Here is a 23,211-nt window from a genome sequence, read left to right on the forward strand (position 1 = left end):
CAAATAAATTAACAAGTGTCTCAAAAGAGCTCAACTATCCCAATTAAATATGTCAAAATGATCACATACAAATTAGGTTCTCAAGCACGGGTTTTAGCAATTTAACGAGGGGAGAAAAACAAATAGAGCCTAAAGCCCCCCCCTCCCCCAGCTCTTTGTCCGATTTAGCATCAAGCCTTTCCCTAGTGTGGCGGGACGGAGTCAGGGTCCCTTCACTCACACCTCCCATCTTGTTATGCAAGCAGCCTTAAGTCAAGAGGAGCAGAAGCAGCTGAGCAATTCACACCTTCTGGTGCCTTTCACAGGCACTGTGGCATTCAGTCCAAGGCTCACTGTAACCCAAAGTATGAAAGGAGATTCTGTGCCATCTGCAGGTTTCCTGTGTTCTGAAATCTGCAATATCATTTCCGACTTTATTAAATAAATTTATCCATGTGCCACAAAGGTAGATAACAACTGCTAAGCTATTTTTTTTCAAATTATAATAAACTTTTCACCTAAGGTAAAGGTATGGCTTCTTAATTTTTTAATTAAAAAATTTGCTACTTTTTAAAAGTATCTTTGTAAAAAACTGATTATTCCCCACTGAAATATTTCCTGTCAATATTGCGGTTAATAAACTAATTTCCAAATATTTCACATCACCACTTTAAACCGCCCAGAGCTGCAAAGAAATGGGTGGTATAGAAATCCAAATAAACAAACAAACAAACAATGCTTGACTAAGTTATCTACCAATGTATGCTAAATTCTGAACTTCTGGTGGCAAAACATAGGGGGAGATATACTGGACAAGTTAGAGGAGGTCCAAAATCTGTTCATGAGAAGAATTCTGGCATTGCTAGTGGGGTCACCTGCAGCCCTTAAAGGTAAAGGTATCCCCTGTGCAAGCACTGGGTCATGTCTGACCCTTGGGGTGACGCCCTCCAGCGTTTTCATGGCAGACTCAATACGGGGTGGTTTGCCAGTGCCTTCCCCAGTCATGACCGTTTACCCCCCAGCAAGCTGGGTACTCATTTTACCGACCTCGGAAGGATGGAAGGCTGAGTCAACCTTGACTGGCTGCTACGGGAGGGAACGGCCACTTTGGTGGCTGCATCACACAACCCTTGTGACTAGGGTTTGGGACTCTGGTGCACTTGGGCGAGCACTGACGCCTGAGGTGGCCAGCGCCGCGGCATGGAGGGGCACCAGCAAGCGTGCCAGCACCGCCCCTCCCCTCTGAGGCGCTGGCATGGGTGCTCACTGAAGCGGCCGAAGTGTGCCAGAACACTCAATCCTAGTTGATCAAATATGATAAATTTTGAAGTGGGAAAAATTTAACATTCTTGTTTGCCTGTGTTGCAAAGAGACTGACATTTGACACCCACTGAGGGTAAAAAGCAGTTCCAGATAAGTAGCCTTTATGGACTGCGCATGACAATGTAAGCTAATTCTGCTTAATTTGTTGGCTTCCATGTTTAAACTCCCCGGAATGTGAATATTCTGAATGGGGGCAATGGGCTTCATGGCCATTTCCCACATGAGCAAAAATAATGAACTGGGAGTTCATTATCACTTGAATCAGGTACGTCTGAAGCACCACAAGCTAAGTTTAGCTATTGTATGACCTTATGCTCTAGCAAGAGATTCCTTAATAAGTTGAAGTTGGTCCTTAAATATAAAAAGCGTCCCTTGAAAAAGCTGTAAGGCAAAACACGTTGGGACTTGTGTGAAATAAAATAATTACTGAAGAGAAACGATTCTATATAAGTCCAATTTGGATATTTTATTGCCATATTGGTTTCCCAGTGTTTCTGCATTTTTCTACATTTCCCACATAAGGGCAGTCTCGTGACACAGAATCCTGTCCCCCCGAAGGGTTATCGGTTTGAACCAGAATGGAATGGTCCCACAGCATATCTGAAAAATAACGAAGGGCGTAATGAACTGCATGCATTTCCAAAATGTTAACATGCAGTAGCTTCTCCTCCGCTGACCAAATACCTCTGGTTGAAAATCCTGCACAGTGAGTGTCCGAACCCAATAGGGAAGTGGGTGTAGTGACAACTCTCTCCTGTTGAGAAACTCTGAAGGAAATTCCCCAGGGTTAAATTCTCTTCAGAAGACCACAAAAAAAAAAAAAGAAAAAAAAAAGGAATGGATGACTGGCCTGGGAATAGAGAATCTGTGCCACAAGACATGGATTTCAGCCTCATCTTTAAACCTCCCCCCCTCCGGAGCGGGAGGAATAAAGGTGTAAGGGCAAGTGGGGAGGAGTTAGGGCGGGCCCTGTCCGTGATAAAAACTTGGAGGGCCCAATCAGGAGCCGTGAAGCGGCTCCTGATTGGGCCCTCCGAGTGTCACTCGGGGGCCAAGCAGCCAATGGGGAGCTGCACAAAGCACGGCTCTCCATTGGCTGGTTGGCCCAGCCTCGCCTGGCCCGGCCGGAGAGTCGCCGTTCAGGGGAATAAGCCTTCCCCAGCGGTAAGTCCTCCGGCCGGCTTCCCCTCGCCCACGGAGCCTTCTGCCGGGCCCTGGGGCAGGCTTGCCTGCCCATGGGCCCGGCAGAAGGCCACAAAGCCCACTCCCGCCACCCGGAGCCTTCTGCCGGCCCCTGGGGCAGCCGAGACTGCCCCTGGGCCCGGCAGTAGGCCGCAGAGCCCACCGCCCCCGTCCGGAGCCTTCTGCCGGGCCCTGGGGCAGCCGAGACTGCCCCTGGGCCCGGCAGTAGGCCGCAGAGCCCACCGCCCCCGTCCGGAGCCTTCTGCCGGGCCCTGGGGCAGCCGAGACTGCCCCTGGGCCTGGCAGTAGGCCACAGAGCCCACTGCCCCCGTCCGGAGCCTTCTGCCGGGCCCTGGGGCAGCCGAGCCTGCCCCTGGGCCCAGCAGAAGGCCCCAAGGCCAGCTACCTTACTCCATTCCTCCCTTCCTCCCCGCATTCCCGTTATCCTTCCCTTCCTCCCAGCATTCCCTTTGTTTTTCTCTTTCTCCCTTCCTCCCTCTCTTCCATCTATCTCTTTCTGGCTACCTGTTTCTCTCCCTCTTCTTCTGTCTCTACCTCCCTCCCTTTCTTTCTGTCTTTCTGTCTCTCTTTCTCCTTTTCCTCCTTCCTTTGCCCCATCCCTCCACCCACCCATCGTGCTAGGGCCCACTGTATTTTGGCCACAGGGGGCTTAATATCTAGTAGCAAGATAAAATCCCTAGCCGCAGGGGTCACATTTGTAACCTTGTCTTAGGCAAAACTGCAGTATCTTCCATATATCTAAGGAAAAGTGGAATGCTCTGAACTGACTGGAACCGGTGACATCTGAATAATTTCACCAAGGAAAAAATAACCTGTACCCTTCCCGGAGATAGAAACCCTTTCCCCCAAAAAAAGTCTAATGGAACTCCGATAAATTGTATTATTTGCATTGGAACTAATTGTAATTTCTTCCAATTTAAGTACTAAGCTGCAACAGGTCTCCAAGACAAGACAGCACTGATTAAGCAAGTGTTCCTTTGAATCCGCCATTGGCAGCCAATCATCAAATTAAGGAAATATATAGAACAATTAACCTTGAACAGTTAGTGGGGACGGCCAGGACCCTACAGCACCCTCTGCTGGCCTGGCTGCACCCTTCTTCGGTCCTCTGCCGGCCCCCAGCTCCATCTTCTCTCTAATGTTTCTCGGTCTCCTTTTTCCAGTTGTCTGCCCTCCTCACCCCTCCTGCATCTGGCCCCCTCTGTTTTCCCCATCCTCCTTTTCTTCTCTCCCCTGGTCCAGGTCTCTCTCCCAGATCTCCACCCAACCCCCCAGGTTACATAACGCTCATCTGCACCCCCAACTACCCTTTTCCCGTGATGCTCAACTGGCTGGTGTCTCTACCCCGCTGACACGTAGGTGTGGTCTCTCCCACCCCATCTGGGCATCTGCTGTGGAGATAGCATGTAACTTTCTTGGGTGTAAAATAGGTCTAACTCCCCCAACTTTTTTATCCACCAGGAACACGGTAGAAACCACCCTCTGATGCCTTAAGCCCCATAATCTCTTATGGCACTCTTGTGTACTGTCTATTAAGGAGGCCAAGGCCTGGCCTGATCAAGATCCAAAGCTGCGTAACTGGACTTCTTTAAGGGTGGACCACCTGGGGGAATAGACTTGAACTCTAACCTATAACTAATGATGATGATGGTTAAAACCCAATAATCTGAGGTAGCAGCCTTCCAAGCTGAAACGAAATGAGGCAATCTATTCCCAAACTTAACAGGGACCTGCAATATTCCTAGTCAGAATGATGTCTTTTGGGATGAAGATGCTTCTCTGGCAGAGGGCGGATGCTAATTCATTAGAACCTTTATCCTTATGATAACCTTGTTGTGGGGTATATGGCTTAGGCATAAGATACTGCAAACCCACAGAGCCTGAGAAACGATGGTCCCTTTGATGTGTATTCTAGGGTCTCTACCTACATTGGGTCATAGATGAATGCGAAACTCCTAATGACTTAGCCGACGGCTTGTACTTCTTTAGGAGGGACAGCATTTCATCTGTTTCGGAAGAAAAAGAGTAAAGCCCTGCAGAATGCTGTCCTGCATTGATCTGCTGTTTAGAAACCTTAATATGTGTGTTTAACAAGCAGTTGTTTCGATTCCAGCTGAAGTTCCAGGAAGGGACGAATCCTCTCTCAAAGGATAAGTTGAAAACCTGCCATTATATTTTCATAATTAGTGATTTTAAAACTCATAGCTGCCGATGAATGTAACTTTTGCCTGAGGACATGCAGTGCTCTCCCTTCTCTTGTCAGCAAGTGCCAAAAGGCAAGCTTGGCAGCTATGATATAGTGCAGGGATAGTCAAACTGCGGCCCTCCAGATGTCCGTGGACTACAATTCCCAGGAGCCCCTGCCAGCGAATGCTCCTGGGAATTGTAGTCCACGGACATCTGGAGGGCCGCAGTTTGACTACCCCTGATATAGTGGTTAGGAGTGCGGACTTCTAATCTGGCAAGCCAGGTTTGATTCTGTGATCCCCCACCTGCAGCCAGCTGGGTGACCGTAGGCTCGCCACAGCACTGATAAAGTTGTTCTGGCCGGGCAGTAATATTGGGGCTTTCTCAGCCTCACCTACCTCAATGGGTGACTGTGGTAGGGAGAGGAAAGGGAAGGTGAATGGAAGCTGCTTTGAGACTCCTTCGGGTAGAGAAAAGTGGCACATAAGAACCAACTCTTCTTCTCAGTAATTTCAGGGCTCCCTCAGCCTCACCTCCCTCACAAGGTGTCCGTTATGGGGTTAGGAAGGTGAATATAAGCCACTTTGATACTCCTGGTAAAGAAAAGCTGCATATAAGAACCAACTCTTCTTCTTCAATAATATCAGGGCTCTCTCAGGCTCATCTTCCTCATAGGGTGTCTCTGTTGTAGGAAGAGGAAAGGGAAGGTGATTGGAAGCTGCTTTGAGACTCCTTCGGGTAGAGAAAAGCAACACCTAAGAACCAACTCTTCTTCTTTTCTTTGCTGCACTCATCCTCAAAGTAGAATTAACAGGAAATACCTGTTTTCTTTTTCAGGTAGTCTATATTCAAAGCTAGATGAAAGAAAAAACCCTACGACACCCTTCTGATAGTAAAAACCAAACAATGCTCAGCCAAAACCAATGTCCATGTGTCTCTCATATTTATACCAGAACAGGTTTCATTCAGGTTGTGCGATCCACGTGACACCTGGAGGATCTAGCAAATCCACAGCATTTTGGGGGTGCAGAAGGACATTGTTGGGGAAAGGGAAGGTGATGAAAAATATCACTTCCATACAAATTTTGGAAACAATAAAAAAACCAAAAAGAAGTAACACCAGTTATAACAAGCACTACAAATAAAAGACACAGGGAGATAATACACAGAGGTCAGATGAGGATTGCCAGAAATATTAATAAGAAGTTCCTGCAGACAAAGTCTAGGAATAAAATTACTCCACTAAACTCTTCAGGCGCAGTTATTAAAAGGACTCTACTAAATAATATCATCTGTTCACACTACACTATACTCGATGACCTGCTCCATACATCAGCCAATATGTGATTGGGCGTTAAAAGCTGATTCACTGATTGATCACTCTTCAATTCTGCTATCGCAATTAGCCCCATGGTATAAAACAATTTTAAAAGACAACTCTAGAGCCAATATATTTAGTAAACGTAACAGCACGTAATCTCAGAATGTCTCTAACATATCTGCGGTTTGAAATGATGCTGTCAGCCATGCTTTTCAGGCAACAGTCCGGAACACCCACAGCCTTTGTATATGTGGGAATTCATCTTTGGAGGACCTTCCCCACTATGTCCTAGTTTGCCCCCGTACTCTGAATCCAGGGGCAAATTCCTTGCCAAGTTCTTACCCAACTCATACCCCATTTCTGATTTTGATAAACTCATCTACCTGTTATCAGATGTCAACCTCTTTGGCCACCAGGAATATTCGAACCGCATTTGTACAGGAGCCTCCACCTTGACATATCAATTTTTTTATCTTACTGTGACTCAGTTGACCATGTTTACAGTTTTATGTATGTAATAATGGAGAAATATTGTTTTATTTACTTTTTTTATTCTACTGTTTTAATTGTTCTTTGAAACGGCCTTTGGCTACATACTATAAATGTTATGGTATGATATATAGTAACATCTGAACAGAGCACCAGATAAACCTCTGAGGAAGAAACTCCAAAGTCTTGGTGCCACAGCATAAGAGGCCCATTTCTGAAGCACACCCAACATCTACATGGCACTGAAGATGCATGTAGTAATGTAACTAGCAATCAGTTTCTAGAGGGGGTCTTCAGAGTTGGAATAAGGCTCCAAAAAATAGTGAGAAAATATTTTCTACTCCTACCTCATCACTTTCCTCTACTTCAATACCACCATCTTTGTCATCATCCATTTGCTTGTGAATTGTGCGGAGTGCTTCCAGACTGTACTTATCCTCCTCAGTAAAACACGGTGGGGTCAGTAAATGGCAAGGATCTAAAAGGCAAAATCAAAAACAAAACATTTCAGTCTTGACCAGCAGAAGCCACCCACTTCAAACCCAAAGCATCATTTATGTCAGTCCAGCAACATAGAACGTGTAGCATCATAGCCTTTTTTATACCACCCAGAGCTGCAAAGAATGGGCAGTATAAAAATATAAACAAACAAACAAACTAACTAACTAACTAACTTAGCTCACATGAGGACACGTGAGAATTGTTTGTCCATGCTACATATATGGAAACTTACTAGAGTCATATGGAAGAAAGAATTGCAAATTCATGCCCTCTCTTCTAGCCCCATGTTGATTAGGTAGAGAAGACACTTGTGATTGGTGGCCCCAGTTAGGAAACATACCATTGAAAAGTAGCTTCCAAGCTGCTTCTAAGACCTAAGCTTTCCCGGACTTACATGACCTTTAACATACAACATACAATATCTATGAGCAAAGGAAATGAAAAGCTGAAATGCAAAAGTTGCCAAACGGAATTGTTAATGGCTTCTCCTCTCTTATCCCCTCCCCCATTCATTTACCCACACTGACCATGGCTTTCTGAATAGCCTTTGTGTATGTGTGTGTGAGTGTATGGGCTTTAAAAACGTTGTGCATTTTTCAGTCCATGTAAACCAGGAATTGCCAGAAGCCATGGCACTGCACTGTGTGCATTTCTTCAAAACAGTTGTTTCATTCTTTATTGCAAAAGACACCAAGAGACAGAAGAGGTCACACACACCCATGAGGCATGAGAACTGTTTCTCTGTTACAGCCCCAAGCTGCTGCTTATGTAGAAACATCATAGGCATATACTTTAGGTGTGTATGCAAGAGTTGGGCGCCCTGGAATTTCACATGGTTGTTTAGGAGCGTGCAGAGGTGTGTACCTAGATATGCAAATTTTGGGGGAGAGAGGTTACAGTGATCGTCGATGTATATAAAAATGTGTCTGGAAACATTCATTATAAATCATCTGTAAACGCTCTGGGAGCGGTAAAAATAAAATAGTAACGGGTAGGTGGGAGGAGAAAGGGGTGGGGCGGGACAAGTCTGGGATAAAAACTTGATGAGGCTGATCGGGAGGCGCAAAGCGCCTCCCAATTGGCCCAAAGGGGCAGGGAGTGGGGAGCTTCGGCGTGGTGGGGAGCTTCGGCGTGGCCCGTGCCAAAGCCGGGGAGTCAGGGGGGGAGACCCACAGGGGGGGGGGAGGCTTCAGCACGGCCCAAGGAGCAGGCTCAAGGGGTTGTAGCATCCTCAACACATTTACTTGCAAGACAGGAAGTGTTTCATTAAAGCTGTGCCGCCTGAGATTTGTTTGCAAACAGATCAAATGTATAATCTGCTAATGAGGGAACACTTAAAGTTCAGGTTGTGCAGATGCCTATTTGTGTGTAAACAGTGATCTCTGCTAAGAACGCTGATAATGAGACCAAAATACCAGCTAGAAACGTTTTAAAAACAACAGCTTCTACGGCAAAGGCTTGCAAATTCACAGAACACCAACAGAGGAGAGGCTTGAAGGCATCGACACCCACCGTAACGGTATGCTGAATGTATTAACCCAGGGGTAGTCAAACTGCAGCCCTCCAGATGTCCATGGACTACAATTCCCATGAGCCCCTGCCAGCGAATGCTGGCAGGGGTTCATGGGAAGTGTAGTCCATGGAGTATCCAGTCTGCAAATGCTGGCAGGGGTTCATGGGAAGTGTAGTCCATGGACATCTGGAGGGCCGCAGTTTGACTACCCCTGCTATCGCAAAGACACCATCCTGCATGAACTCACTGTGAATAAGAATTGCACAATGAGGGCAATTAACCCAAAATACAACAAATCTTTTAAAAGACAGAGTACAATGTTGATGTTGGCAGCATTCGTTTCCACAAATCACTTTCCACTTTCGAACACATTGTTAGAAAAATCAAAGGAAGTCTCCTGTCCACCACAATGTAAACAATGTTCTGACTCAGAAAGCAACAAATATTATTTAATCCCTTTACAGACGGTTGCTACCCAAAGTCACTAGAAATATGACTGGGGAAAAAACCCACTAAAGTATATTGTTTAAATGCAACCAGTTTTGTCCACTATGAATATGCTGTGATGTACGTACAACGTACAACTGAAGAGCATTTCAGAGTCATAACTGAGCAGTTATAATTCTGCAATTTTGTAGTTAAATGCCACTATTGAATAATGTTTCAATGTGTTGAAGTTTAATGGTATATGTATATTAGACCACATGGAAGAAGCGCATAGTAGCATAGTATGTGAAAACAGCAGAAGACACAGCGGGATGCTTGCAAGTTTGCTTGTAGGAAACTACAGCATGAACTTAATTAAAATTTCATGAGCTCGTGAAATAGTACAATGTTATAAGCAGAATTATAAATTATACATTGTATGTTGATAAAAAAGGGGAAAAAATAAGTTTGGGCTTAATAAGAAAATAACCACTGCATGTGAAGTTTTTCCAAAATTTCTATTCTCACTCCCAAATCAAGGCTTCAACATTCCTGTATTATTTTACGTTTCTAATGAGGCTAACACATGAGGCTGCAAAAATACATAAAGACAAGACGTGGACTAGTCCATTAATCACTGCAATCTAGTCTAATTAAGAAGTTGTGGGGACTCAGGGAATTTTGGGAGGGGAATTCTCTTATGCTGGCCTCGATGATCTGTAAATCAAAGCCAAATGCAGATCTATTTCATGTCACAAAGACGAGGAGAGGCATTAAAAATATTAACCCCTCTGCTAAGACACATTATTTCTAGAGACATTCTGCTTTCTTTTTACAAGGGCTGTCACTCGTAATGCAAGGAAAACATGATATTGAATTAAGATGCCCCTTTTAAGTATCCAGTCTGCAAACGAATCAAGCATAGGGGGAAACAGGGTCGGTTCCCCTGAGGACTAGTCAAGAGAACATTTGATACCTTCCCCAGAGAAGTACAGATCAAGTTCCCAGAGGCTTTTGAGAGTGAAAGACTGACCTGACTGAAACGGAGAGAAGCAATTTTATGAAAGAAAACATCACTCCCAAGTCTTATTACTTTTTGTAAAATCAGAAACAGAATTTTGACTTACATAAGACAAACTTTTCTTTCAGAGGCAAGTGACTAGAGATGAGGTTAGATTAGAAACTAATTACGATCAGAATCGCCGATACTGGACCCAGTGTGATGATCACTTGCTCAAAGTAACATTTCCTTTTTACCTCTGAAGCAGAAGTTGTCAACGGGGATCTACAACAGACTGCCACCCCAGGGTGTGTGTGTGTGTGTGTGTGTGTGTGTGTGTGTGTCTGTGTGTGTGCTGGGTTTGGCTTTTTTTTTTTTTTTTAATTGCCAGCAGAAAAATTAGCAAAATGCAGAATAATTTGTAAATGAAAGCACATTCCATTGTCATGAAAAAAGGGCTCCCCAGCAGTGGTTCCTGACCATTTTGGCATGGTTACCCACAAGTCCAAATTGAGTTTGTGCTGTGATCCATTCAGGACTGGCTCAAGGTTGTTGTGATTTTTTTCTTAATGCCCCGGGTAGGTGCTAGCAGGGGCTCATGGGAATTTTAGTTCATGGACACCTGGAGAGCCACAGTTTGGCTCTCAAAGAACTTTCCAGAGAACTTGCACAACCCTGGTCCATCAAATTCGGGACCTCTTTAAGGACTGGAGATGTCCCGGAGGACTGGAAGAGAGCAAATGTTATTCCAATCTTCAAAAAAGGGAGGAAGGATGACCCGGGAAACTACAGACCAGTGAGTCTGACCTCTGTTGTGGGGAAGATAATGGAGCAGATATTAAAGGGAGCGATCTGCAAACATCTGGAGGACAATTTGGTGATCCAAGGAAGTCAGCATGGATTTGTCTCCAACAGGTCCTGTCAGACCAACCTGGTTTCTTTTTTTGACCAAGTGACAGGTTTGCTGGATCGTGGAAATTCGGTTGATGTCGTTTACTTGGATTTTAGTAAACCTTTTGATAAGGTTCCCCATGATGTTCTGATGGATAAATTGAAGGACTACAATCTGGATTTTCAGATAGTTAGGTGGATAGGGAATCAGTTAGAGAACCGCACTCAAAGAGTTGTTGTCAATGGTGTTTCATCAGACTGGAGAGAGGCGAGTAGCGGGGTACCTCAGGGCTTGGTGCTTGGTCCGGTACTTCTTAACATATTTATTAATGATCTAGAGGAGGTGGAGGGACTACTCATCAAGTTTGCAGATGACACCAAATTGGGAGGACTGGAAAATACTCCAGAAGATAGAGACAGTTCAACGAGATCTGAACACAATGGGAAAATGGGCAAATGAGAACAAGATGTAATTTAATAAAGATGTAATTTAATGTAATTTAATAAAGTGTAAAGTTCTGCATCTGGGTCAGAAAAATGAAAAGCATGCCTACTGGATGGGGGATATGCTTCTAGGTAACACTGTGTGTGAACGAGACCTCGGGGTACTTGTGGATTGTAAGTTAAACATGAGCAGGCAGTGTGATGCAGCGGTAAAAAAGGCAAATGCCATTTTGGGCTGTATCAACAGGAGCATCACATCAAAATCACAAGATGTCATAGTCCCATTGTATACGTCACTGGTCAGACCACACCTGGAGTACTGTGTGCAGTTCTGGAGGCCTCACTTCAAGAAGGAGGTAGTTAAAATTGAAAGGTTACAGAGGAGAGCAACGAGGATGATCTGGGGCCAAGGTACCAAGCCCTATGAAGATAGGTTGTGGGACTTGGGAATGTTCAGCCTGGAGAAAAGGAGGTTGAGAGGGGACATGACAGCCGTCTTTAAGTATTTGAAAGGTTGTCACTTGGAGGACGGCAGGAAGCTGTTCCCGTTGGCTGCAGAGAAAAGGACGAGCAGTAATGGGTTTAAACTACAACGATATAGGCTAGATATCAGGAAAAAATTGTTCACAGTCCAAGTACTTCAGCAGTGAAATAGGATGCCTAAGGAGGTGGTGAGCTCCCCCTCACTGGCAGTCTTCAAGCAAAGGTTGGATAAACACTTTTCTTGGATGCTTTAGGATGCTTTGGGCTGATCCTGCGTTGAGCAGGGGGTTGGACTAGATGGCCTGCATGGCCCCTTCCAACTCTATGATTCTATGATTCTACCCCTGCCCAAGACAAACTATGACCTTGGCACCCATTTATTCCAGCATTCCGTTTTCTACAGTACTCAACCAGATGTTGTTGAGAAATCATCATGCATACCGCTCCCAGTATGAACCCCAAGCCAGTAGAAACAGACCACCTCCTTCTCTTCCTCAGCCTGCTGGGCCAGAACTGAAGCTGAAGAAGAAGAGTTGGTTCTTATATGCCGGTTTTCCCTACCCGAAGGAGGCTCAAAGTGGCTTACAGTCGCCTTCCCATTCCTCTCCCCACAACAGACACCCTGTGGGGTGGGTGAGGCTGAGAGAGCCCTGATATTACTGCTCGGTCAGAACAGTGTTATCAGTGCCCTGGCGAGCCCAAGGTCACCCAGCTGGTGCATGTGAGGGAGTGCAGAATCGAACCTAGCATGCCAGATTAGAAGTCTGCACTCCTAACCACTACACCAAACTGGCTCTCAGAAGGTGCATGGAGGGAGGGGATGGAATTAAGATGATGTGATGCTTGAAGATGGTGGTGAAGAGGTTGGTGGTAGGGGGATTGATGCAGGCATAGTGCAGTGACGCACTGCAGGGACCTGGGTAAGATGTTGGGCTGTTAAAGGAGCAACACGAAGACACAGCCCATGCATGCACACACCTCTTTCAATCCTTCTCTGGTTTTTCCATGGCAAGTGGAACAGCTCCAATCTTCTGTCTGCCCTCGCCCATTCTTTCAGCTACTACTGTGAACTTACTAACTTCTGGACAGCTTTTCCCTCCTCATTAGTGTCACAAGCAAGTGGGTGGGGAGAGATTAGAATGTGAAGTGAGGAGGAAGGTCACAAAGGGCAGAAACTACCATTAGGGAGGGCTGGCCTGTGACCCACTTTCAGAAGCTTTGCAAAACACTCTTGAATCCCAACCCATTGGTTGGGAAACACTGGTCTACAGAACTCCAAAGCATGAGCGTATTACTTGCCCATACTACACAATACCTTCAAGGAAAGAGTTTAAAAATTAAAACAGCAGGAATGTATTTTACTTCTATATAGCCACTTCCCAAGTCTCAGCATTTGCCTTTGGGAACATGTGCTTTTGTTGTTTTCCTGGCTTGTAGGTGTTTCTTCAAAGTAATTTCCCTTTTTCTGGCACATGAAACGCACTTGATGCAGAATAAGATTATAGCTGAGAGTGGTGGCCCTAGACAATATATATCTTAGAAGGTGGGCTCCAAGAAGAAACACTTTAGAAACATTGGTTGGGGCTACACCAAACAGAAGAGCCTCTTGTGGCGCAGAGTGGTAAGGCAGCAGACATGCAGTCTGAAAGCTCTGACCATGAGGCTGGGAGTTCAATCCCAGCAGCCGGCTCAAGGTTGACTCAGCCTTCCATCCTTCCGAGGTCGGTAAAATGAGTACCCAGCTTGCTGGGGGGTAAACGGTAATGACTGGGGAAGGCACTGGCAAACCACCCTGTATTGAGTCTGCCATGAAAACGCGAGAGGGCGTCACCTCAAGGGTCAGACATGACTCGGTGCTTGCACAGGGGATACCTTTACCTTACACCAAACAGATTTCTCTTGAGCACCCAGCAAAACTTTTGTTTTTAGACAAGTATGCATTGTACAATATATATTGACCACGGAGGAAGATCCCTGTGGGTTGAAACGCGTTTGGTCTGTTCTTCTTATGCAGTTAGATATGTATTGTTTTTACTTTGCTTTTAATATATCATTGGTGCACTTTAATAAATATTTATAATAATTTTTAATATTGTTTTAATGTTGTTTTGCAGCTCAACTTTTGAGTTCCTGCATCTATCCAGGTTGGGTTTCTGTTCCCTTTTTGGTTTTACATGGTAGTATGGGCAAATGGGAAGGAAAACATCAAACAGCTGCAGCTAGGAGAACAGAAGAGCACAAACGGCATCAAAACATGAAGGCATTTACAACAAATGCCAGAATGTTTCTGGACAAAGGAGGGTGGAATTGGGCAAGATGCTTTATCACTGACACAGTAGGATTGTCCATTTGCAAACAGGCACCTCGAAAAACTTGCTCCATGAGAAGCCATCCACTTTTGGATTGTGCAAAGTGCTTAACACACTTAGATTCGCTTGCCGTATAAGGCTCCAATAACACAAGGACGATCTAGGCCACAATGCACACTTGTTTAGAAAAATCAAAAACATCACAAATCCTCAGGAGCAGGGGTAGTCAAACTGCGGCCCTCCAGATGTCCATGGACTACAATTCCCATGAGCCCCTGCCAGCGAATGCTGGCAGGGGCTCCTGGGAATTGTAGTCCATGGACATCTGGAGGGCCGCAGTTTGACTACCCCTGCTCAAGAGAAAACAGAATAAAAAAGAATAACTACTTTGAGTGAAGTAGCAGAAAGACAAGACAAACTATGGCTTTAATATTCATTCCTTTTGTTTGTACTATGCTTGGTGTCCAGACAGAAAAGTTTCCTGATTAACTTACAAATCTTAAAACAATTTTCCCAGACACCTCCATGAACAACAGTACCTCACTATATTGACTGCCATAATTAAATTGAGGACGGAATTTTTTTAAGCTTTAAGGTTACCATCGAGGGCACGGAGCGTTTACCCCCTTGCATCCAAGCCAGAGCACTAATACTATTGTGTGAAGGGAAAACTGACCAAGACTCCAGAAAGAGGGAGGAGGTTAGCTCAGACTGAAGGTGTCAAGCTCCACAAAGTCTTCTCTCACTTTAGAGCTGTCAGCTCCAAAAGTGCTTTTTGAGATAAACCTCATGCCCAGCCATTCATTCCATTGTTTTAGCTTACCACAGCTGTTCAAGGAAATCAAGCTCACACAGGAGAGTGTGTCCTTACATGTAACCTGAGCCAGTTACACTAAGGGCTTTCAAGACCACTTATACCTTGGATTTGACTTGGTATTCGACAAGGAAGCTAGTAAATCAGCACGGCAACATGTTCTGTACAGCTGGAGTTGAATAGCAGCATTGTGAGCGAAGTGACTTCTCTCTTCTCACTCTAATCTTTGAACAAGGGACTGTGTGCTCCTCATGCACCGCCACAGGCGGAGGTGGGGAACAGGCTCTGTGCAATAAAATTCTGCATTTCTGCTCCAGTCTCTGCATGTGACACATGCTGCTGGTCGAACCCGCTCTCCATTTTTGGTATGTCAGCCACCTTGAATCCTGATGAAAAAGCTGGACTATGAAGTACCAAATACATGCAAGCAATACCTGGAAGGTGCTGTCAGATCGACAACCTTCTTCCATTCTAGCCACGGTTACTTGTGTGAGCAAGTATAGCACGGCATTATGGAAACCTTCAGAGTAAACATGCACACGCTCATGTTCTTCAAAACATTTGCCTGAACCAGGGGTAGTCAAACTGCGGCCCTCCAGATGTCCATGGACTACAATTCCCAGGAGCCCCCTGCCAGCGAATGCTGGCAGGGGGCTCCTGGGAATTGTAGTCCATGGACATCTAGAGGGCTGCAGTTTGACTACCCCTGGTGAACAAAGTAAAAAGGGGAAGGAAATGGAGGAGGAGGAGGAGGAGGAGGAAGAGAGGGAGGGGGGGAAGTGAATGGGAAAATGTAGTCGCTTTTGGGATGCTCAAGCCAGGGATCAACAAAGAAGATATTGAATGGGACTCATCACTAGAGGAACAATGAATCGCCTAGACCTAGATCAGTGGTTCTTTCACAGAGATTAAACCGAAACTGACCAATGGTGTGTAGATCCATTATTCAGGATTGTAGATAAACTGTTTTTCCCCCCAGGGGTTCTCAGTTCAGTTCTGCCTTCTGTCCCACCATGCCCATCTCGCTCTTTTCCGCTACTCCAGACAGATGAATGCTCTATCTTGATCTACCCTGCAAGGCTGTTGGGTGGATGGAGCCCCCCCCCCAAGCTGCTTGCCCTGGCGCGACCCCTGTGAAAGGGTTGTTCGACCCCCAAAAGGTTGAGAACCACTGCCCTAGATCATGATGAACTTGTAGACTTATGAACTTGTTCCATTATACTGAGCATATAAACAGTACCTTTTCCTTACTTCAAAATAGTCATGACAGACAGCCCCCATCAGATTAGAGATACCTACTTTTTGTTTCTCAAGTCTTTGAAAAACTTTTGTCAGTAGTTGCTTTGTATATATCATAGCAGGATTCAAGGGAAAACATGGCTAATGACTTCTTCAAAACTGCTCTATGAGTACACAGAAGTGGTACATTACTCCACATCATGAACCCTATCTTCTATAGAGTTTCCTCACGTTAGTACTATTCAGGATACTAACAAGGAAAGCTAAGTTTCCAAGGGCTTTGCACTTTCAAAGTGAACTTTGGCTGGCCTGGGTGCATCTTCCTTTTGTTAAGAATTTTACAAGACAGAAAAGTATTTCACTGCCTGTTTGACCTACCCCTACCCCTTGGGGTTAGTTCGGGCAGACGGCTCATACAGTTAGCCTCAAAGATGCTTGGAGCTGCTGACTGAATGAACCATCTCCTCTAGCAGCTACAGTTTATGACGTTGAAGAGCCCCACATGGAAAATGTGTTTGAACAATCTGAAATCCTGCCAAGTCTATGCACTTCCAATGGTTCAAGCCAGCTCAGGGTCTACACAATAAAAAATAAATAAAAATAATATATATATAACTAGAAGCTCTGGGATACCTGGTCTGGTCGTTTAAAACAGTGGTCCCCAACCTTTTTATTACTGGGGACCAGCCAAATAAAACTGAAAATTTGACTGAGGCCCGGTGGGGGAGGGGTTAGTCTTTTGCCGAGGGTCGTCACCGCTGCCGCCCAAGCCCCTGCTCCGCTTGCTTCCCCGCCGGTGCCCCTGACTTCCCACTGCCCACTGGGGGGGCGCTGCTAGCAGAAGCTGTGCAGTGCCATGCCAAAGGGGAGCCCCAGCCATGGCGGCCGCTGGAGAGCACCAAAGGGGAGCTGGCGGCAAAGTGGCAGGGCATCCACCGAGGCAACAACCGGGAGGAGGACGAGCTGGAGCCGTGGCCTGGTACTGACTGATCTACGGACCGAGACTGGTACACGGACCGGGGGTCGGGGGCTACTGGTTTAAAGAAAGCAGGAAGGTATTTCTAAACTGTATTCCTGTATTAAAACATGATCAAATAAATCTTCATTGAAGTTTGTCTACATTGTTCTGATGTTTCCGTCAGTGCTCAGGGTATTCCAGAGCAGGAGGGAAACTGAAGCAGCCAAAAAAGCTTCTTCTGCAACTGTTCATCACAGCAACTGGAAATGGCTGTGACGTCAAGCACAGGAAACACACAGGGGGAGACGATCTGTTCTTAGCTTCACAGTACTTCCTTTCTACTGGTGACAGGGAGAAGGATATGGCAGCATCTTGGACTGGCATACAAAGCAAGTTTTCAAAAAGTCGCTCAATAAAAGATTTGTGAAGGCAACAGGGGTGAAGCTAGTAGGGCGAGACAAGGCTGCGGCAAAATTCAAGGGCATGCAAAGGCTCCAAGACTACAACTGCAACAAATACAAGAACGCACCCTTTTATCCCACTTGGTCATTCTGTCATGGTTTTAGGATGTAAGCCATTTTGGCAAAGATACACTAGTTCTCCAGACGGATTATGCTCATACCATCAGAATTCAAATTGGCTAGCCAAAGAAAGACAGCTGCTGAAGCAGGTTAAATATCTTTCATGAACAATGACATGAGCGAGAGGGAAGTTAGACCAATAACCCAGCTCAGCAGTTATTGACAACATGGCAGCGATCACTGCTTCCAGTGTGGGGAGAAACAGGTGGACATGGGACCAGCAGGAAGAAGGCACTACACGACCCCAAGGGAAACATGGGCCCAAACTGGCCCATACTGCACAGTTGTGTCCTCCTTGAAGTGGAAAGTGAAAAGCAAACAAGAGAAGGTAGCAGAAGCAAAGGCAATTAAAGCACCCATCCAAGATGTCCTCCCCTCAGAAGGAGAACTTGTGCATTCCCCCCAAGAGAAGCTATGTGTTGTGGGAGGCTGCTGGACCTAGCCATGTGGCCATCAATGCTATCCTGGCCAGCATGGACTTCTCCTGCAGCTGCATGGCACTTCTTAAAAAGCAGCCCAACGACATGGAGGTCACTCACTTTGAAGACTTAGGCCAATGCTGTCTTGACTGTCGGGTTAAAGAAATCAAATCTAGTATTTCAAAGACATTAGAGTAAGATAGTGTTCCCCCCCCTGTATTTTATCTAATTTGAGAAATAATGCCAAATGGAATGACCACTGTTTACTCACAGAGAACATTCCTTCTCTTCTGAGGATAGGAGGACATTTTGGTGGGTGATTCCCATCATTCACTCAGGGAGGTAGAAATAACTATTCTTTTTCTTGACTCCTTAGTGGGAGTTACCCTCCTTCCAGTTTAGTTACTCCAAAAGCTCTACTCTGCTCTAGAACTATAACAACTAAGAGAAAACATTGTAGAACAACTTATTACAAAACCATCTTGTACGCTGATGACACCCAGCTGTATCACCTAATAGACAGCCACCCGGACTCTCCCCTGGAACCATTCGCCAGATGTTTGGAAGCGGTGTGTGAATGGTTCGAGCAGAGTCGCCTGAAACTCAACCCCTCCAAGACGGAGGTCCTGTGGCTGGGTGGAAAGGGACGGAAGCAGGCAGCGCGCTTACCCACTCTAGCAGGGGTACAACTTACCATCGTGCCCCTAGCTAGGTATCTGGGTGTGACAACTGATGCCTCCCTGACTATGGAGGCACAGGTCAAAAGAGCGGGTCAGGCATTTTTCCATCTTTGCCAGGCTCAGCTACTAGCTCCCTACCTGTCCCCTGAACATTTGGCCACAGTGATCCATGCGACAGTTACCTCCAGAATAGATTTCTGTAACTCGCTCTATGCAGGCCTACCCTTGTCCCTGACCCGGAAATTACAGTTGGTGCAAAATACAGCTGCTAGGGTCCTCACTGGCACGCCTTGGAGGGCCCACATACAGCCTGTGCTGAGGCAGCTGCATTGGTTGCCAATTGCTGCTCGGATCTGGTTCAAGGTTTTGGTCTTGACCTTTAATGCCATACGCAGGTTGGGACCCACAAACCTGAGGGACCGCTTATTGCCCTATGCCCCCCGCCGGGCTTTATGCTCTGCAGGTGAGAATCTATTGGTCATCCCCAGCCCCAAGGCCTAGCCTTGACTAGGGCCTTTTCAGTCCTGGCCCCTACCTTGTGGAATGAGCTCCCGGGTGATCTGCGGGCCCTGTGGGATTTGCCAACTTTCCGCAGGGCCTGTAAAACGGAGCTCTTCCACCAGGTCTATGGTCAAAGCTAGGGACAGCGAATTAAGGACATCACTCCCCCCGTGGGTGTTGGAAGTTTACATTGCTCCCTCCCGTTTTCCTCTCTCCATCTCATATTGACAGTGATAGGACGGGGTTTTTTTGCTGTCATGTTGGTAGTTAATGTTTTTAATGGGAATTTTAACGGGGTCGAAATTGATGTGACCCGCCTCGAGCCTACTGGGAGAGGCAGGAAATAAATCCAATAATAATAAAAAATAATAATAATAGTGACATGAACAAAACTGAAAGGTGTGTGACTTCCACCAAGGAGAAGTAAAGTTGTTCCTGCCTCCCTTAGGGACAGATGAGAATCACCCACCAATATGTCCCCTCCCTCAGAGGGAGAACATCAGCTCAGATATGGAATGGAGCCCGAGAGTTTCCAACACACAATCCTGCAGAAGAGTCAGATTATTGTCATTGGCTAAACAGCATGAAAACACTGCCTTTTTCTCCCTCTGAGTTGCTCAATGAACAACTGAAGGATTCTGGACCAGCTCAACCTTTCTCAAAGACCACTAATCTGAGAACAAGTTACTGAGTTTTTAGAAATTCCCTGGCATCTACCACTAGGCCAAACACAACAAAGTCATGTGGACCCAAGAAGAGTTCACCTGCTGTTGTCACCTGCTTGGGACAGAAAACAGGAGGGCTACCAGGTGTCTTGCAAACCAAAACGTGTCAGTACGACTGATGAATCAAACGTTTTCCTGGTTTCTGATAGGTCTTATGTATAGCTTTTGCCCCACTTCTATTTTTTCACAGAATCCTAGAGTGGGAAGGGGCCATCCAGGCCATCTGGTCCAACCCCTGATCAGTGCAGGATAAGCCAAAAACATTCAGGATAAATGCTTCTTTTTTCTTCATCTCCACTACCTCAACTTGCTGCCTTTCTGAGAACTGCTTACTCCAACCCATTTCATCGGTGATCCTGCTCTCGACCAGCCATAGCCAACAACCATTCCTTACCTGAAGCACTAAGGATTTTCTCCAGATCTTTGCACTCATAAACAATTTCTTCTCTCTCCATTTTTTCTGATGCTTTATCTAACCCTTTCTAAACATTCTTTACTCTCTGCTACGCTTGTGTGCTCCGGTGCGCTTCGGCTACTATTCAAGCCCGAGGTGGCACTGGCTTCCTCGGGCTTGAACGGGTGCCGAAGCGGCCAAATCGTGCCAGAGCACACAGGCCTACTGTATTTCTTTCTCATTCTAAAGCCTGCTCCGCACCCTTCCTAAAGCATCCATCTTCCTGGATTTCTTCCTGGTATTTAGCCATCCACAAGATTAAGTTTTCATCCCAGTTAATTTGCCCCCCCCTCACAGAAACTGAACTGATAACTGAATATTTTGGAGTCACTACAACACTACAATATTTTGCAGTCAGAGTCAGAAGCTTCCTTCAAGAGCCTCTTGTGGCGCAGAGTGGTAAGGCAGCCGTCTGAAAGCTTTGCCCATGAGGCTGGGAGTTTGATCCCAGCAGCCGGCTCAAGGTTGACTCAGCCTTCCATCCTTCCGAGGTCGGTAAAATGAGTACCCAGCTTGCTGGGGGGTAAACGGTAATGACTGGGGAAGGCACTGGCAAACCACCCCGTATTGAGTCTGCCATGAAAGCGCTACAGGGCGTCACCCCAAGGGTCAGACATGACTCGGTGCTTGCACAGGGGATACCTTTACCTTTACCTTTACTAATTTGCCCCCCCCTCACAGAAACTGAACTGATAACTGAATATTTTGGAGTCACTACAACACTACAATATTTTGCAGTCAGAGTCAGAAGCTTCCTTCAAGAGCCTCATGTGGCGCAGAGTGGTAAGGCAGCCGCCTGAAAGCTTTGCCCATGAGGCTGGGAGTTCGATCCCAGCAGCCAGCTCAAGGTTGACTCAGCCTTCCATCCTTCCGAGGTCGGTAAAATGAGTACCCAGCTTGCTGGGGGGTAAACGGTAATGACTGGGGAAGGCACTGGCAAACCACCCCGTATTGAGTCTGCCATGAAAACGCTAGAGGGCGTCACCCCAAGGGTCAGACATGACTTGGTGCTTGCACAGGGGATACCTTTACCTTTACCTTTACTAATTTGCCCCCCCTCACAGAAACTGAACTGATAAATGAATATTTTGGAGTCACTACAACACTACAATATTTTGCAGTCAGAGTCAGAAGCTTCCTTGTTACAAGCACAAAGCCATATATAGACAGTTGATGACAAGAAGATCCATACATTTTAGTGCCTGAATATGAAATTTCCAAATTCTTTCACATCCTTAAATGTCATTACAAAAAAACTCCTCAACGATTACTGTAGTACACACGTTGCAAGAAATCAAACACCAACACCCAATTCCACACTATTCTCCATTTATAACAGTAATAAAGCACAGAGATTTAATGCAAGAAGCTCAAATGTATTCTTTTCCTTTTAAAAAAGGAATTTACGGATGTGTTAAATAGGACACCTCCAAAAAGCAAAGGCTCATATGAAACCTAACTATACCACTCTTCCTAGGGAATTCTGAAATGAGGGGAAGGACATTGATTTTTATTCTCAAAGAGGGCCAAGAGTCACTGGGATACTGAACTCACCACTGGCTAGAAGAAGGCAAGCCCTCCCACAATCACTGCTCAGAAAACAACCAGCTGCTGGGAGTTTGGTCCCCCTCCAACAGGGTCCCCCTCCAGTCCAATGGCTAGTTTCCTGAGAACAAAAGACATGCGTGAATAGGCTCTGTTTTAATCTCATGACAGGTTTCGAATCCTGGTTTGGAAGGAGGAGAATAAACCACTTTCCATGACAGTGGCAGTGAATAACTTCTCAGCCCCTGCCAGTGTGATGTAGCAGGTTGATTGCCAGAGTAGGATCCAGAAGACCCAAGTTCGAATCTCCCCTCTGCCATGCGGAAGCCTGCTGGCCATCCACATATTCTCAGTTTAACCTACCTCTGATGGCTATAAGAGGATAAAATAGAGGGGAGAAGAATGATGTCAGCTGCTCTGAGTCTCTGTTGGGGATAAAGGAGGTATAAATGAAACATATATAAATAAATGCAAGGGGAGGAGGGAGAGGTAGGGGGCACACCTTCTCAAAGATTCCTGAGGCTCATGTTGTTACATATGAGCCATGCTGCTGTGTCATAATCAAGGCACAGGAATGTGTAAAGCGAGCCCTGGGGTACACAGTTCTCTGTAATGAACACTGTTATGCAAGGGAGGAGAAACATGTATATTTGCTGAGCAGAGACATGCGGCGTTTAAAAATATATATTAACTTCTCGTTAGGGGTAAACCTAGTGCCACAGTCTAAATGCAATCATTTTTTGAATTATAATATGCACAGTACTCAGTGCCCTAATTCTTCTGAACAATGCACCTAGGAATGCAGGCACCTGTCGTGGAATCTCTGCTTCTCGTGGATATCTGTTGCCATGGATGTTGAATCCTGAGAGATTTAAGAGCCTCTTCCACAAAAGGGCAGCCAGCTCCATAGCTTGGCCACTCCACCACCAGGGTCAGATCATGTTTATACTTGGCTTGTTGCCAACCTATGATGAGGGCTCATTACTTCTCAGGTTCCTGAAGAGGAAGACCATAGAGTCCTTTCCATCATCAACAGCAGCCAATATTGCGTGCATTAACACATTTACAAGCTCAGGGACTGCTTCCGCATTCTAGAAACAGATGCAGCCCTAAAGCTTAACAATTTCATGGTCATACAAGCTTTTAGTTTCTTTTTCTTTCTTTTTTTTTGGGGGGGGGGGTCAACTGGGAATGGAATTGGGGTCACTGTGTGTGGGCAAATTGTT

At 45.8% G+C, this 23,211-nt stretch overlaps 1 protein-coding gene across 1 annotated transcript in view; it reads right to left on the minus strand.

The window, feature by feature from the left end:
* STIM2 (stromal interaction molecule 2) overlaps positions 1 to 23,211 on the minus strand; it is a 108,961-nt gene that overhangs the window by 45,413 nt on the left and 40,337 nt on the right. The window contains exon 2 of the mRNA XM_077301455.1: positions 6,850 to 6,980. Coding sequence (XP_077157570.1) covers positions 6,850 to 6,980 — 131 coding nt within the window. The remainder of the gene's footprint in view (positions 1 to 6,849; positions 6,981 to 23,211) is intronic.

The sequence above is a fragment of the Paroedura picta genome, chromosome 10 (genome assembly GCF_049243985.1).
Source record: "Paroedura picta isolate Pp20150507F chromosome 10, Ppicta_v3.0, whole genome shotgun sequence".
NCBI lineage: Eukaryota > Metazoa > Chordata > Lepidosauria > Squamata > Gekkonidae > Paroedura > Paroedura picta.